Source organism: Ptychodera flava, chromosome 15, assembly GCF_041260155.1.
Source record: "Ptychodera flava strain L36383 chromosome 15, AS_Pfla_20210202, whole genome shotgun sequence".
Classification (NCBI taxonomy): Eukaryota; Metazoa; Hemichordata; class Enteropneusta; family Ptychoderidae; genus Ptychodera; species Ptychodera flava.
The window spans coordinates 14666861-14684837 of record NC_091942.1 but is presented as its reverse complement, the minus strand read 5'-3'; the positions used below and the strand labels follow the sequence as shown (position 1 = coordinate 14684837).

Genomic DNA, 17977 nt, shown 5'->3' with positions numbered 1-17977 from the left:
TCACTTGTATTAAAATAAGGTTATTTTGTCAGTGCACCTGGTGTGCACCTACTTTTGGCCAGGTTTAACTTTGTCAATGACTGATCAGTAGACCTATTTTTTCAGACAACCTGTGCCGCCAGTCGGTTGATCTTGTGTCTAGTCCTGTACTAATAAGGCCTCGCATTGCTTGATGCTGAGAACCAGCAAGACACAGTCATGGAGGCAATAGCATGGAAAACTAAGGTACGATACATGACAGTAGCTGTTGCAAATTTGAAGGAATCACTTGTTGCAGCATGCTGAGATTGATGGATGTTGAGGAACAGACATAAAAGTATGGAAATAGAGTGGAAAGATCATAGATTACAGAAAAGTAAAGGGTCAGCCGGTGATTGCTAGCCTTTGAAAATTAATCTAGGCTTATTATGTCTATAATTTCCCCTTATATACCTGAATGAGGGCAAACATTATTGCCATGGGCAGGATGATCGCCGTAAATATCGGTGTGCTGATGCAAATGACCAGGAGTGATGATACCGCGCCCACCAAGGTTGACAAAAATGTAGATACGGAGCGTGGCAGCACCAAATCTATGGTGTCAATGTCCTTCGCAAATCGGTTCAGCACACGTCCGAGAGGTGTGACGTCAAAGAATGACATGGGACACCACATAATGGTTTTCAGGATGTGAGAATGGAGACTTGTGGAGGCCCGCAATGCTGCTATCGCAAGGCTAAGTGATGATATGAACACTAAAATACCTATAGAAATCACAAAATGATGTAAATCAATAGTGAACATGTTATGACGGATACAATATATATTCAACAATGAAAACATGGATAATATACAAAACATGAGACTTACACAATTAATCCTATCATATATTGACATCACATCCTAATAGTAATGCCAAAATGTGAGCATGTGGCAACTTTTTTCATACCTGGACATTTGTTTCGCTCTGCATAAACTTTGCTGTTGGGATGGGCACTAAAACTGTAATTTCATAGGGACTTTGCATACCCAGGGATTTCTGCAGGATTTCTTAAAGAGTTGCATTTAATTTGCATAAATTTACAAATCAAATTTCCATCGCACTGTGAAAGGGAAGGCCTAACAGAGATCATGCATAGAGACATGGAAACGTTTGACTCAGTCAATGGACAGGCTGTACATACCAGAGTACAGGCTTTTGGCATGGACAGGCTGTACATACTGGAGTATTGTCTTCTTGTATGATATACAGTATGCACAATCAGTGACCTATACATGTAATTCACATTGCTGAGAGTGGGATGTGATGACTTCTATTGTTATCACACATCTAGAATATATGTGGTAGGGTAACAAACTTTTGTTTTCCATGAACAAATCTGTACTGAATTAGCATTGAGTGTTGATCATTGAAGGCCCTCAAAAAGTTACCAGCAACACTGAAACAAAGCATCACGGCTGAACAAGACAGCATCCTGGCTGAAAATAAAACGCTGTGTCCTGTGATGCTGTAATGCCCTACAGAGAGCCCTGGATCACTAATATTTGTTCTCAGAAATAAGGGTCGAATTTTGAAAAGAGCATACTAGAATGAGGCAACATCAAACATGTAAAATATGACATACTGTACCAGCTATATTCTTGTGATTTTAATTCTAAGTGTTTCAGTAATTTCCTAGCTATAGGATATGCATGCTCTCTTGAATCTGTCACAGTTATTTTGCCTAAGTTTGAAAAATTTACGAGTAAAATTCAAAAACTTGGACATCAAGAAATGTAATAAATGGAAAATCACATGAACCATGTGATTGACAGACCTCAGTAAAAATAAGTATCTTTCACTTATAAGGAGAGGACATGTCATTATGCATTGAAAAATTTGAAGTTTTTTAAAGACAAACCTTGTCCTATTCCTAGCGCTCCATAAACACCAAGGTATTTGCTCCTAATACTTGGATCCTGAGTGCCATTGATGACAGGTTCTTCACTCCAACGACTGAGCCAGATATTCGAAGCTACACCAGCAGCGTTTTGTGCCATATACAGGAGGCAAATCAGCACCGACAAGAAGACACTCATGGATTTAATGTACGCCCAGAACACGGAAAATGCCACCTGAGGGAAAGCAGCGGGCGGTGAGGGTCAGTACATGTAATATTGGAGAAAGAATTGCCTTGTCTAAGACTAAGTAGGAATACTCCATTCCTTACGTATCCTTCTTTTTCAGACTATATATATTACCAAAGTTTGCCAGTCAGAAATAGAGCAGTGTGACACTGAAATGAGTGACATTAGTGAGTGATGTAATAAAGTCAGAAAAACAAGTCATTGACAATGACATAGTCCCCACTTGTTACAGGAGTATTAATCTTGATGGGGCAGGGAAATGTGGTCATTAAGAAGTATCACTGGAGTGTGTATGTTGAGATCTATGGGCACATAGGTCTATGTCGTTGTTCCCAATTTGAAACACATGAGGCATGTCTAAGTTATGGTTCTAAATAGGGAAAAAAGATCAGACCTCTAGCTGTATTGGCCAGCCAAGAAATACATATGCGCATAATAAATGAGGTACAAGATGTGACATCTTAAGGTCTAATATCCTATCAAAATTGAAGGGTATAGAACTTGTGGTTACTGAGTTATGCATATATATATGTATAATCAAGGTCAAAGGTCATCGAGGTAAAAATTGTATTGCTAATTAATCCCTATATGCCAAAAATCAGACCTCTAGCTCTATTCGCTTGCCAAGAATTAGATATGTGCATAATTAATGAGGTAAAGCGTGTGTTGTCATAAGGTCTCCCATCCTACTAAATATAAAGGACATAGCACTTGTGGTTACTTATTTATTGACATAAACGTATATTTTAGGTAAAAGGTCATAGAGGTCACCTGACATTTTGTCAAAAAATTTATATCCTATAGTTATCCCTATATACCAAAAATCAGACATCCAGCTCTATTGGCTTGCTCAGAATTAGATATGCATATAATTAATGAGGTACAGTATGTGGTGTCATAAGGTCTCCCATCATACCAAATATGAAGGGTGTAGCACTTGTGGTTACTGAGTTATGGACAAATATGTATATTTGAGGTCAAAGGTCATTGAGGTCACGTGACATTTTGTCAAAAAAAATTGTATTGCTAAGTTATCCCTATATACCAAAAATCAGAGCTCTAGCTCTATTGGCTCGCTCAAAATTAGATATGCACATAATTAATGAGGTATAATATGTGGCGTCATATAAGGTGTCCCATCATACCATATATGAAGGGTGTAGCACTTGTGGTTACTGAGTTATGGACAAATATGTATATTTCAGGTCAAAGGTCACCGAGGTCACGTGACATTTTGTTAAAATGTCTGAGATATCTCTGTGAACGGATGGACTCACGGATGGACGAACAGATGGACATGACCCAATCTATAAGCCCCTGGACTTCATCTGTGGGGACTAAAAACTGTGTCACTGCATCCTTTTTGCAATATGAATACGATGAGAAACTAAATTATATTTTTCTTGGCCTTATACATGGGAGTCAATGGAGAACTGACTTATACATGGGAGTCAATGGAGGTGTAAACTAAAAAGTCCTCTAACACAGCCAAATTTGATCGCATTGTGAAACAAATCGACGTGCATCTGTATGGGGTAGGGTACTATCCTTGTGCAAAGTTTGAAAGAAATTGACCAGGACATGTCTGAGATATCTGCGTGAACGGACGGACGGACGCACGGATGGACGTGCGGATGGACACGGGGACTAATAATAAGACGACTTTCTAAACGCTTTTAATTTAAAGTTTGCATAACGTGAATATAGTCAGATTTTACATTAAATGTTGATGAGTCTGTGGTCAGATAATGAATTACCAAGTGAATGTCATGGCACAGCATAGGGATCAAGGATCAAGGTATCTATTTGAAAAATCTAAGAAATAACGAGATTTTGATTTTGAGTACATGGTCATTCACAAAATCTGGTACAAAAATAATCTCACTTACCCTGCCTGTTTCAGATGTTTCTTTCTTTATGAGTTTTTTCTCTTCATCATGACCAGCATCATCTTCTTTCAAGTGTTTTTTCTCTCCCTCTTTCAGATGTTTACCGAGTGGTATCCGCTTGGCAAGAGACATCGAGTCTAGCTGAGAGACCGTGTCTGCAGTTCTGTATTAAGGAGAAAGGGTCAGACAATGCGATGGTGGCACAATGATTTTTTTGACATTCTTACACAGAGATAAGCCAATAGGTACAGACTGGATGTGACAGATATTGACAGAGAATGGGCCAAACACACAAGCAGAGATTCTTTAAAGTTTCAGTACCAATTTAACCTTGAATGACCCACATGAGCAAACATCGAACACAGTGACATAATGCAGCTATTCAGTATTATATATTATTGCCTGAATTCACGGGTTTATGTGCCCGAGAGCAGATGACAATTTGCCCGACGCCAGGAGGGCAAATTGTCACCTGCTGCAAGGGTACATATACCCATGTATTCAGGCAATAATATTTTTATTACATGCCTCTTCACAGTTAATGCTATATGACATTTAGTTACATGCAGGGCATTTTCAAACAATTTTACGATTATCGACAAGCATCAAACAGATTTTAAAGAAAATCAAAATAGAAGTGCGCGCACGGATATTTTACATTAGCGTTAAGCATCTACTTTGACGTCAAAAACGTCGAAGGGCTTCACTGGACCTGGTAACCAAGGAAACCGGTCAGTACATCATTTATCAGCCCGCTAACTCCCCGGATGTTCCTATTCAAATCAATGCACTGATTTGCACTCACATCGAGGCATGTAATAATCACTGTGACTGAAAATTGATCACAACCAATACAGAGTAACACTTGAGAGATTCAGTATTTCCATCATCATTTTCCAAAATGAAATCCCATCCATGCAACTTAAACTTAGCCTTTGTCAACAGGAAATAAAAATTATTCTTGAGTAACAGATTACTTCTCTGAGTCCTTGGGGATGAAGGAGGCACATTATCCAGATCTGCCGAAGACCATCAAAATTTTTTGCACAAAAATTCATCATTTCAGTATAATGCTGAGAGAAGTGTCTACTGACATGAGCACTTGACGACTGGGAGGCCACCAAATTAAACATTTTCCTTAAAAGACCAATATTTGAATAGGTTGCTCATGCACTCATGCACGGCAACTGTTTACACATGGTGGTTGCAACACATATGTCTTACTAGGTCAAAACGTTTTCTTACCGCTTTCCAGTCAAATTAGTTTCTCCTACATCATCACCAATCGATAGAGTGGACAAAGATTTGCAATCAGACATCTTGGAGAGAACTTCTTCATTGATTGATAGCACTGCAGAAACAAACAAGAACATCAGAAGCTGATTAAATAAATGCAACTAGATATCTTTTGGTGATTCTGGGTTTTTTCACCATTTGAAAATGACATTTTTGCTATTTTTGCTACACCTTGAATTTTTCACTTAACCTTTTCACCCCCATTTCCCTCTCTAGATGTCCAACTTTACCATAGAAAACAATGGGATTGGTTTAAACCACGGTGGTAAAAGGGTTAAAGGGGAAGTTCACCAAGGATGATTTTTACATATGTGCTAGCTTTGTGGTCACTTACCCCGGAAAACTATTTTTGCCATTATAACTCGTGTGATTTTTTACAAAAACCGATAGAAATAGTACAGGAAGTTGCCCATGTAATTTGAATCATGGGAAAAAGCGCCAAGCTTGGAGCTTGCATAATGTGATATGGAAGGGACCATCTTTCCATGGGTATGAAATTGTCCACTCACCCATGCTTAAACCAGGCTGTGCGTATTTACATAACTTTTGTTTATACTGCGTATCCTTGCATTAACGATGAATCACTTATAATAAACTGTACACTGTCAGATTTTGTGTTGCTGTTTACTACTGTGTTACTGTGAGTGGACAATGTGTGGGGCCATACCCGTCTAAAGATGGCCCCTTCCGTATCACATGATGCAAGTTCCAAGCTTGGAGCTTTTTCCCATGATTCAAATTACATGGGCAACTTCCTGTGCTATTTTTATCGTATTTTGTAATAAAATCGCGCGAGTTATAAATGATGAAAATGGTTTTCCTGGGTAAATGACCACAGAGCTACCACATATGTAAAAATCATCCTTGGTGAACTTCCCCTTTAAATATAATCAAATGACAATTGTCGATGTCATCATGAAAAATATAGTGATGCAAACATATTGGGATGCACTTTTCAACTTCACAAATAGCAATTTGAATCAGTTTCAGAAAGTAAGGCAAACTTAAGCATTACAGAGGTCCTGAAGTCTCATTGGTTCAAAGTGGAAAAAAGAAAGTTCAAAGTTCAGGGGTCGAAGGTAACACACCCGTTGGATCCCCTTCTTGATCCTCTTCACTATCAGCATCAGCACTGTAATTTCGCAGAAATTCAGCAAAAGCACCGTCTCGGTCCAAAAGTTCCTGGAAAGAGCCTGTTTCTGTGATTCTACCTCCAACAAGTACTATGATTTTGTCAACTTGTGGTAGGAAAGTTATCCCATGGGTTACCAGGACTCTTGTCTGTAAAAAATACACACACATGATCTTCAGGGCATCAAAAGAGAAATTTTTTCCCAATCTTCAAACACGGCATTCTTTACAGTCTATAGAAATTTGTGCTTTCTCCTGTGCAGTTACAGAGGTGGTATTTATCATTTTGCTTTCACATCTGTACTCAAGATCAGTCTTGTTGAGAGACAATAGCAATCATGTGCTCAAAGATTTGGCAGATTTCCTTTTTCTTCTTTTGCTTTTTTGTTTTGATTTCCATAACTTAAAGGTATACAGTCACCTGTAATCTAAATATGCCCATATATGGTCAAAGGGGCTTGGCAATCAAAATGTTCCTTGGTATTCAAAATGCCCATGTGAGGGCGCTGTTTTTAAATAGCAGCCACCCGCTTAAAATCTGTGATTGGTTAGATTTTCTCTTTCCATGGTAACTGTGGCAAAATTGGAACAGGTGACAGTATACCTTTAATATCACAAAAGTGACATGAAGATACCGATCTCTTTTGGTTAACAATTTGGAGTGAAAAATCAATATGAAACATTCATGAAGCATGTCTTGCTAAAAAAATAACATATACTTTTCCATAAAAATATGCCTTGAGGACAAATGAGAGCTCTGAATTAAACAATGGTAAATTCTCAGGTTGAAAAACATAGGGCCAAAGTCCCTGAAGCTACAATAGACATGGATACAAAATTAAGTATTTCCTGACTGTATGAAATTATCTCACTTTAATTAGTCATCCTCGGGACTTGTAAACCAAATGTTAAAGCTGTCTGACCAGCGGTTTTGAAAAAACAAGCAACTCAACAGTTGACAGAGCTCTGCTGTGTTATGTAGAGAATAACCTTTTGTGACACATGTATTGATGAAGAAGGTGGATATCTTTCATTAACATTGTAAGTGAGTTCTGTTGAATAAGTTGAGACTGTACATACGCAGAGAAAGAAGCACACTGAAAGAAGAGAAAATGTTTGAAACTTAAGAAGTTCAAGGTCATCAAAAGCATTATAAGGAATCATGTAACTTTCATTGCACTGTTTACACAGATTGCACAATTGCTATAAATAGCACATAAGGAATCTCACAGCCAAGCTTTACCATAAAAACCCTATCACTTTGACCACTCTTTTAATTGACCCCTCTATTTTTTTCCTCAAAAAGTAATTTTATTTTATCCTTACCAAGTCAACCATAAATGGAAATTAGAACTTTCTCTATCTCTATCTCTATTGACTATTTTGAGCAATTTCTTTTAGATAACATACAGGGCACAATAAATGACGGTTCAGAATATGTCAAAGTTGGGATTCAGGAAAGTTGCCTTTACATGTTTTAATCCTCCAAGATGGTAAGCATTTCACTATGAACTGTCAAAAAAGGTTGACCTTTCTGATAATTCTACAAAAAAATTATTTTGGCTTTGATGATTTCCTAATTAATTCAATTATTTAAAATCATATTAATTATTTTTTTCTGGGTGAATTGATAGGGTTTATACAGTACAAGAATTACATACAATGCAAGTCAAATTTTGACCAAAAATGACAAAAAATTCCTTAAAAATACACATTTGCATATTTCATCAGAATTTGAACAAATCTAAGTTGGGTTATCCCTAGGGACCTGTATACCAAATAACAAAGCTGTCTGACCAGCGGTTATGAAGAAGAAGATTTTTATCAAAAACACCTTTTTTGGCATTAATTTGCCTATTTTCAACAATATCAAAAAATTAAAAAAAATGGTTTCTCAAAATCATATTTTTAATCTACACAACAAATATCGAATCAGTAAGTACTGCGGTTCTCAAGATATTTGAGTGGACGGACGCCTCACAAACGGACATACATACATACATACATACATACATACATACATACATACAGACTGACGACGGACGCCGGACGGATACCCATCCCAATAGCTTCTATAGACTATAGTCTATAGTAGCTAAAAACACAACCACAAGATCTGCGCAAAATCTTGTCTAATACATACCTTGTTCTTGAGTAGGCCATCAGGTCCTATCACGTTATCAAAGATGTGTTTTCCTACATGAGCATCTACAGCACTCAGAGGATCATCTAAAAGATACACATCAGAATTGGAGTAGACTGCCCGTGCTAGACTTACACGTTGCTTCTGTCCTCCACTGAGATTGATACCCTGTGAATATTAAAAAAAGGTCTATATATAGTCTGATCTAAAACTAAAAAGATGTCCTCTTGGGAAATTACAGTGCCCGATCCGAAAAGCAGAGCATTGTAAAAAATAACGCTAATTACTTCAAGCACAAAGTAATAATATCTGTTACCGTAAATACCACTCCAGTAATTTGACCAAGCTATTTTTTTCTCAAACTGTAATGTATTTTACCCTTGTCAATTTGACCACAGATGGAAATTGGGACTTTCTCAATCTCTAATAATTCGACCAACCAGAGCAATACAATGTACAGCACAGAATGTCTAAGTCGGTACTTCAGGAAAGTCACCTTAATTTGTTTAAATCATCCAAGATGGTAAGCATATCACTCCTGAACTGTCAAAACAAAGCTGAAATTTCTAATAATTTGACCACTAAAATTATTTTGGCTTTTGGCTTTCTAATAACTCACCTATTTAAAACTATTTAAAATCCTAATTATTTTTTTCTGGTCAAATTGATAGGGTTTTTACGGTAGTTAAATTTCAGAAGATATTATTACTTTGTACTTGAAGTACAATCACTTTCTGTTTACATCAAATATATTGTGTCAGAGTACACCAAATATGTTGTGTCGACAATAAACCTTCACTGGTACTGCAAGAACTAATGAAATTATTCCTCCTTACCTTTTCACCAATTTCAGTTAAATTTCCACCTGGCAATGCCTGTATATCTGGTCCCAGGGCACACGCATCAACCACCTTGTTGTATTTGCTGGCATTCATCTCACTCCCAAATAACACATTGTCCTGTAATGTGGCGTTCTGAATCCAAGCTTGCTGGGGTACATAGGCAATGGAACCCTACACAGCAAGAATAATAATCCTTTTTTTTCACTTTCCTTTGATGATCTTATAATTTATTCATATGGTCAAACATTTCATGAAAAAAAACTGCCAGCAGTGTGCGGTGCCTCATAAGTTTGTTGCATGTTGCCCACTGGTTCGCTGAATATTACTGACTTCACCCTTTGTCCTGTCAAGTTCACATTTTACCATCAGGTCAAGTTGGTTAAAACTGGTGAAGCACGTGTCCCTTTAAGGAGCATTTTAACAAATTAAAGATTTGAAAGCCACTGAAATTATAAAACATAATTGTTAACATGACTTTAATGGGCTAAAGCTGCTATGACAGACCAAGTCAAGCACATGCCACTTAAAAATTGCATGTTTACTGAGAAATGTCTTGCTGAAACTTCTGAGTACCCTTTATTTACAAAACACCGTTTAACCCTTTCACCCCCCATTTCCCTGTCTAAAGGTCCAACTTTACCAAGGAAAACAATGGGATTGGTTCAAACCATGGTGGTGAAAGGGTTAAGTAACTTGCAGGTACTATATCATAGACCATCAGCCGTGAATTGTCCCTGGCTTTGTTTAATAAACATACCTTCACAAATACTTGTCCATCTTGTTTCTCCATGTCACCAAGAAACGCTGATATCATCGATGACTTTCCGGACCCAACTTGTCCCACCACGGCGACTAAGGATCCTTGATCTATATCCAAATCAATCCTGCATAATAACAACAAGTTCACTCAAAAAAACCATGCAAGCATACGAGTATAACACACAAAGGTATCAAAATAAATACATGAAAAAAGGCATGTAGAGAGCCAAAACAGACAGACACTCATCCCAACAGTTGCTATAATAACTCTATGTGCACAGGGCACTGCTCCGGAGACCATAATTGACTTACTCATTCAGGACTGGCTCATCTTCCTGACCCCAGCTGAACACTCCTCTTTCCACAGAGATTGCTTTGCCTGAGAAAAAAAATAAAACATTCACATTGACAATTCAGAACAATGACTTTGAAATTTCATCCAGATGTAAGACAAATCCATCCTTCCAGGCATTGATTGTTTTCAAGTATTGCTATAATTTTTTTCACTGCTGAACCACATCAACAAATAGAGAGAGTTCTGGTAAACCTTACACCTTAGCGGCAATGAGTGTACTTGAATCTTAAATCCATATCATCTACACCTTTCAGACAAGACCATATGTTATATAGTGCTTCTTTAACAAACATGTTGTTTCTTTATCAATCCAATGCAATAAAAAATACTAAATACACAGAGAATTTGGAATTTCTCCTCTGAAATAATAATATAAAAAAAATTCTTTTCTTTCCAGATGCATCTTTAGTAAGAAAATTTTTCAAAATATAAGTTTTGAGGTAAATTTTACCAGTCTATCACTAACACCTCTCTATAATCACTAATACCTTTCTATAATGTACTTTCAAGGGTTTTCATTCATACACAAGAAAACAATCAAAAGCGTACAGTAGTTCACACCTTGAAATTAAAACTCTTAAGGCAATACCGAAGGATTCAAGTATCTAGGCAACCGTTGCTAGGGAAAATTTGTCAAATCCATGAAAATAAGAGTTTTTGTGCATTTATTGACCTGAAGATGCAAAACCATGGCACAAAAACCAAGCAGACACATGGTTGTTGGTCATGGAACCCACCGGTGATGTCATAGATATGCAGATCAGCACAGCATGTTTTTGAAAAGATTTAAGCCACTTCAAATGTGCTCAAAATCCACTGAAATTTTACACAGTGATACTTGGCATACTACTTCAGTCCTAGGCATGGATTTGGTCAGCCGTGAAACAAACAGTATGTTTTGAAATGGCAAAAATCTACATTGTAATTTCGTACAATTTTTAATCCTATTCCTGCCATATCTCAAAAATTATTGAGAATTTTCTAAAATGCATGCTTCGCCTTATTTATCTTGGCAATGTCTACAATTCTGCCAAAATTCATTTCAACAGATGGAAAATTGCCCGACTTGAAAGCTTTTAAACATTTGCACAAAAGCAGGGGGCGATAGTGCCTAGAAAACTATGTAAATGGTAACAATTTTCACGTGCAATAGCGCGAGTTTGGAACAATGCAAGCCTCAGTGATCCCACGCACGTTGAATCCTTTGGTATCACCGTAAACTTTTGCTCAAACTAATCTCAAGCAATCTTTTAACCATTACCTTTCAAAATCAAGAGTAAAAATCAGGGGTCACAATGCAATATTGACACAAGACACACAAATAAATCCAAACTGGCCACCATCCCTGTGTTATCTCTATAGGGAAAATAAAATTCCTTTTCTCACTAAACTAAGCTGGTGAAAACTCTATTTACTCCATAAGCTTCAAAGTAAGCACCCACAAGTGGTAGACCAAAAGAATATTGTAACGGCTTAAAAGTCAGAATTTTTGTCCCAGATGTGCAATATTGTATCGTAACTACAAATAGGAATTTGTGCGTTCATGTATGACTATAGTGTGTAGGTAGAAGAGTGTTGATTCTGCATAACACACAAGGAAGACCTACCTGCTTTGTTACTGTGTGTCACGTTGTTTGGATCTAATTCCTGGTGTTTCATGAACTTCTGCAAGCGTTTCATGGAGACTTGGGCCTGAAAAAGTTATCACAGGTAAAGTACATGTGACCCTATTCCATTTTCACAACGTGCAGAATTGTGCATGCCTGGTTCTATATAAGATCAATATTTGTGGACTAGTATTACATGAAAATGCTGACTATGTCACTCAAAGGAAAATCAGGTTTCTATTGCAGTAATTATTGCTGATTTTATGAGTGGTCACATAAACAGGATTGTGGCAAATGCTGTATAGCTGACATTTTTGACTAGACATGGCCGATTTGCTTCTTTTGCCTTAAATATATGGACATATGCAAATTAGCAGTCATGATTTTTCATCTGGGTAGCCACAAAAAACAAGCATGTGACAAATACTGTAAACGTGCTTCATTTGCCTTTAATACATAGATGTATCCAAATTAGCAATGACTAAAGTGTACAAGAACAATTCTTATATACAAAGATTTGTCAATCGACTACATATTCTAACATGCTTTTTTTTTATATAGCCTATGAATAATGAATATCAGATGAATTTAAACTGAAATCTTTGCATTTGACAATGATTGGTTTTAACATGATAAAATTGTAATCTGCACAGCATTTGCAAACATGCTAATTTCAAATTTCCAGTTCGACAGCTGTGAAACTCACTGAAAGTCTTGGACCAATTTTGATTGGTTCAGCTATACAAACTTTGCAACAAACAGCTTGTCAGAAAAGTGATGTAGCAGCCACTTGCACGGTGTGATAGCTAGCACTGCTGACAGTGCAGGCAGTGAGCAGTATGAAAGTTTGGCATGCATGGCGTTTTCCTGGTACATTCCATACATCATTCCCGGGCTTGCATGATATATCCCTTCCCAAGACATTATCTTTGAAGTAAAACAACTTTCATTTCCTGCAAAATACGCCAACTTTCCTGGAAGATGTCTTACATCTATTACTAGTGATACCCTTGCTTTGACCTTGACCTTGATGACACCATGCGGTACATTGACTAGTGAAAAAAATCGATCGATAGCACTTCGCGATCCTGTACTGACGCTTCGAGAGAAAATCAACTTTGCTCCTTGAAATCTGGATCACTAAGTCACACTTAAGAAGTGACACCTCAACGTTAACAACTTGCAATATTGTGTCCCAAACAAGATCAGTAGTTATATATACACATTGTAATATTGAAAGTACAACCCATTTTTAGATCCTTACCTGCACAATGCTTGAGATCAAGAATGGCAGCATGGTGAGGGGAAACCTAAGGATATTGAACAGCGACAGGGATACAAACGCCTTTTCTGCATCCAAGACATTCTTATCACTAACACTGACATACACTCCAAACGTCGTCAAAGAAACCTGTCAAATACAAAGAACGATTTTTTTGGTAGTTACTTGTACCTACTTGCTCACTGAAATTATCATTTGTTGTTTTCTGTTTTCACCTTTAACAGCATTTCAAGAGATGTACGATTTTTTTCAAAACTAGAAATCAACAGTTTTTCTATCTCATTATTCTACGATACAGTACAACTTTACATACAGTTTGACAAATGAAAAATACAAGGTATGAGAAATCTAGAAATTTAATTCCGTTGGTGAAGTTAGCGGTACAGAATACTAACTACAAAGACTTACAAGAAATGGAGCACAATTCCAGAAGAAAGAGCTGATAGCGTTGAGGTAAGAAGCTCTCCGCAGCACCACCAATTCCTTCTCACGAATGCCCAGAATATTCTTCATGAAGGACTCTTCCCAGGCATAGAGTTTCAATATCTTGATGCCGTTGAGGATTTCATTCATGAGTTTGATCCGGGAGTCCTTGTGTTTCATTTGCTTCACCTGTTGACACGCAAGAAAACATTTGAAAAACGTACTTTACGCTGCAGTTGAATCATATGCACGCTACTGATCAGGTGTACTTTTATCATGACAGGCAATAATATGATTACAATTTGACACAAAGTCCAAGTTGCTTGGAGGATAGGACAAACAAGCAGTCTGGTAGAACAACATGAAAGCAGTGGCATTGTGCCTTTTTAACATCTTTTAAATGTCTACGTCATAATATGATCACCGGTCTGCACTTGACAATTGTGCATGTTTGCTTGGTCCTCTTCAACTGGATGTAAAACTAGTGTTTTCAGAGAGATTTGCATGTGAATTTTAAAATTCTATTGCAACCAAAGCGAGAGATTTGCATGTGAATTTTAAAATTCTATTGCAACCAAAGCGAGTAAGTATGAAATATTCTAATAGGTGTGAGTCTAGAATATGGCACAGCATGGTGGCATGCGGTTCATTCATGTGGACTCCCCTAGAATAATACAGCTCAGCATGAAAACACACTGTCTTCACAGTCATTTCCAAGATTTGGCTGGCATGCTCAGCTAAATCTTAGAAACAACAAAGGAAAAGTGCCTCAAAGCTATCCTTTTTAGCTACACTCAGAGAAGCAGAGCTGTTAAGGTAGGTAGGTTGATCATGTTGTCTATTATCTGCTATTCATTTCCTGTCCTCCATCTTCCAAAATCCCAAATGAGCTTTGCTCATCTTCTATGGAACTCCCACTCAGAAATCTTTTCTATATTACATGCAAGTCACTTTGGATGACAGTACCTTGTTTCGTCAAAGCAATAAAGAATGCTTACATACGCAGTCATTTAGGGGCTAATTTTGTTGTTTTTGGTCAAATACTTAGATTTTTTAGATACCTGATATAAGATTTGCTTTCAAAATTGCTGTGCAGCTTTCTAGGCATGCCCCTGTTAAGTGCTATAAAAATTGAAGAAAATTTGCACATTCATACTTTTGAGAGTATTTTTGTTTGTTTTGTTTTTTAGTTTTGAAAAATCTTCCTCATGAAATTGCCTGTCGAAAAGCACTCAAATTTTCATAGCAGGTTCCCAGGGATAACATCAATCTATTTTGCTCAAAATAGAATTGAAATTTTCATGAGCAGGTTTTTCAGTCAATCATCTTTTTTTCAGATACTGCTTGTCGGATTGCTTTCAAATTTGTTTTGAAGCTTTCTAGGGGTGGGCCTCAGTCATTGACATAGGTAATTAGCATAAAATTATGCATACTTAAATTTGTGACATTTCCTTTTTGTTTTTTTCATACTTCTTCAACTGTTTTTGAAACTGTTTGTCTATATCAAGCCAATTTGCTGAATCAGATTTGAAAAAATTAAATGATGTTCAAGTTTCCATATGCAATTTTTTCTGCCTTCAAAATTGAATTTTAGTAGTTGGTGGGAGATACATTCACTAATATTCATAATTACTCATGTAGTATTTTGCATTATGAGAAATTATAAATTTGTACATCTTTTCAGGACAAAGTTCATTCACCTTCTTTTAATCACACCCAGACAGAAGCTATAATCACACTACATAACCGAATGAGACATCTCTCTAAGCCTGTCTGTGATTCCAATGTTTTAAGTTATCATCCCTATGACTGCCACCCCCTGCTCCCTGCTTGTGCATAAGCCCCTGAGCCCCTGCACTAAATACTTGTAGTGAAATTATGAAACTGCTGTATATCAGTGTATAATCCTCTAAAATGTAGTTTAGCCAAATGATGGAAAGATAACGGAAGTGTAATTGATCATCACTGTACATAAAATTACATTTCAGGTATACGTAACCCATAGTTTTGCGACATTAAAGTTCCCGTGGTGGTACTGTAAGGAGAAGGTCTTGCTTTCCCAGTGCCTTATGATTCTGTAAGTCCCTGGGCAATTTGAACATCTTTGAGGTTTTCCTGAGACTGGTAAGGATGGAAACCTTCAACATGGATATGATTTTCACATTTTATACAACCCCTTATGAAACAAAATTAAATCTATCATAGTTTGAACTTATATTTTGAAATTTTTTGACATGATTCAATTACCTGCAGTGATCTAGTTTTGGTTGCAATAGCGGCATTGATTGGGATCATCAAAACCATAACACCAAGACCAGCTAGGACAGATGGCCCCAGAAGATCCCACAGGAAGTAGAGGGCGACTGCAATCTGCAGAGGTGCCGACCACAACATGTTGAAGTACGCCGTCAAATCCATCAAACGCTGGGCATCCACTGACATAAGATTCACAATCTCTCCCACTGTTGATGATTTCCTGGCGTCGTTGGTCAGAGACAGCGCCTGTCAAATACACACATTGGAATTAAGTTACACCGGTTTTCAATGTTTCAAAAGCTGACTCTTTTTGCCCTGATATCGTCATTATAAAAGGTTAGTGTGGAACTGACTACAGGGAATAAAAGTACAGTACATTGTACGTTATCGTATACCCATGCCCATGTCGCTTCATCCTAGTGACGTTTTAATACCGTAAAATATCAGCCGTGATATTTCAAGGTAAACGTCAAGATATGCACGATAAACGTCAACAGTTTTGGAGTGTTCTTGACCTACATTTGCAATTTGATGGCAAACAATGTAAACAAAAAAAATGGCTGCCAGTCTCTCCACCTGCAAAGTGATGTCGCTGATGTAAAAAATTTGAAGCGCCTTGAGGAACACGGATATTTCAGGTTGCTAAATAAGGAAATAACATGTTGAGTCTTATTGTAATGTTTTTCCATGCTTTTTCTGTTAAAGTTCTTGTAATGTTTTAGACAAGCTCTTGCAAACATTCTGCTGTTCGCATGGCACAGTCTACCTCCGAAAAGGTTGTGAGCGCGTGACATGACCGCGCAATCTCCACACAGAGATTGAAGCGCAGTGGGGCAGCATCGCGGTGTGGATAATTCGAACCAAGCAGAGGGTCTCCGAGTTGTTGACCGTGCGCCCCAACAACCTCTGCTGCAGGCAAATTTAAATATTCAAAACTCGGACTTCTTTCAGTCCTGCGCGCGCCCAACTGGCTAAATAAACATGGCGGAAATAGTAAACGGATAGGAGCAATCCAGCCAGAGATCGCATTTTCCGCACACTGGCAAAAATAATACATTAAACACTAATAAAAATAATAAATAATCTGCTAAAACTTGGCAATCACGTCTGCAAAGCTGACAGCCGTTTGAGCATACATTTTGAATCATCAATTTACATCCCTGTAACCTAGAGCATGGTCTATGTTTTGCAAGTGTTCATGGAATCAAGGATCGATATTGAAACTAGTGTACTATTCATTTATCTAATTTTTTTGGTTCGAAGTATTATTTATAAAAAAGACAGAAAATGTATATCATGGAAAACGCGCAACACCCAAAAAGTTGGTGAAAATCGTCGCCTGTGGCAGAGATAGTGTGGGTACTGCTGAGAACTCACCAGCTAGCTACCATGTAGCAGGTGCCACAGGCGTTAACAGGATCGGCCCGATCCTTATTTTTTTCGCCCGATCCTTTATTTTTTCGCCCGACCCTTTATTTTTCATGCCGACCCTGTTTCATGTCCGCCTACTCTTTGAATGTGGCTGAAGACCTATTGTTTCTCGGCGGCGATTTTGTCACTTTTATTTCAGCGAGCTATAAGTGTGAAACGGTTCTAATGTGGCGATAACACGACGTGCCAGATGATTAAAAGGTTTATTCCATCGCCAAAATGTGTGAAATGGTTAGACTGTTCTCCTTTCATGTCGATGCTTTTACACACAATGAATGAGGCAGGGTTATCGGGTGCAAAGCACCCAAAGTCACGCTTGTCTGTGAGGAGAATAAATGGCCGGCCGTATTGCAAATGAACATCGGCTAAGACGGATGAAACTTAAATTAAAAAAGCATGAAATGTGTTACGCTGCCGATCGTACAGACAACGGCCATTTTATACAACGGACATGGAG

General features: G+C 37.6%; 1 protein-coding gene across 3 annotated transcripts in view; it reads right to left on the bottom strand.

The window, feature by feature from the left end:
• The window catches only part of LOC139151269 (multidrug resistance-associated protein 1-like), a 59416-nt gene that overhangs the window by 26322 nt on the left and 15117 nt on the right, over window positions 1-17977 (bottom strand). For 2 of the 3 annotated variants that reach the window (XM_070723940.1, XM_070723938.1), the window contains exons 10-21: window positions 16081-16335; window positions 13819-14022; window positions 13393-13539; window positions 12129-12213; window positions 10479-10545; window positions 10165-10291; window positions 9402-9578; window positions 8566-8733; window positions 6380-6572; window positions 5241-5346; window positions 3996-4158; window positions 1881-2094 (exon numbers count right to left, since the gene is read on the bottom strand). In XM_070723940.1, the coding sequence (XP_070580041.1) occupies window positions 1881-2094; window positions 3996-4158; window positions 5241-5346; window positions 6380-6572; window positions 8566-8733; window positions 9402-9578; window positions 10165-10291; window positions 10479-10545; window positions 12129-12213; window positions 13393-13539; window positions 13819-14022; window positions 16081-16335 (1906 nt within the window). Of the gene's footprint in view, window positions 1-432; window positions 744-1880; window positions 2095-3995; window positions 4159-5240; window positions 5347-6379; window positions 6573-8565; window positions 8734-9401; window positions 9579-10164; window positions 10292-10478; window positions 10546-12128; window positions 12214-13392; window positions 13540-13818; window positions 14023-16080; window positions 16336-17977 lie in introns of all 3 variants that reach the window. The other variant, XM_070723937.1, reaches the window with a different exon arrangement.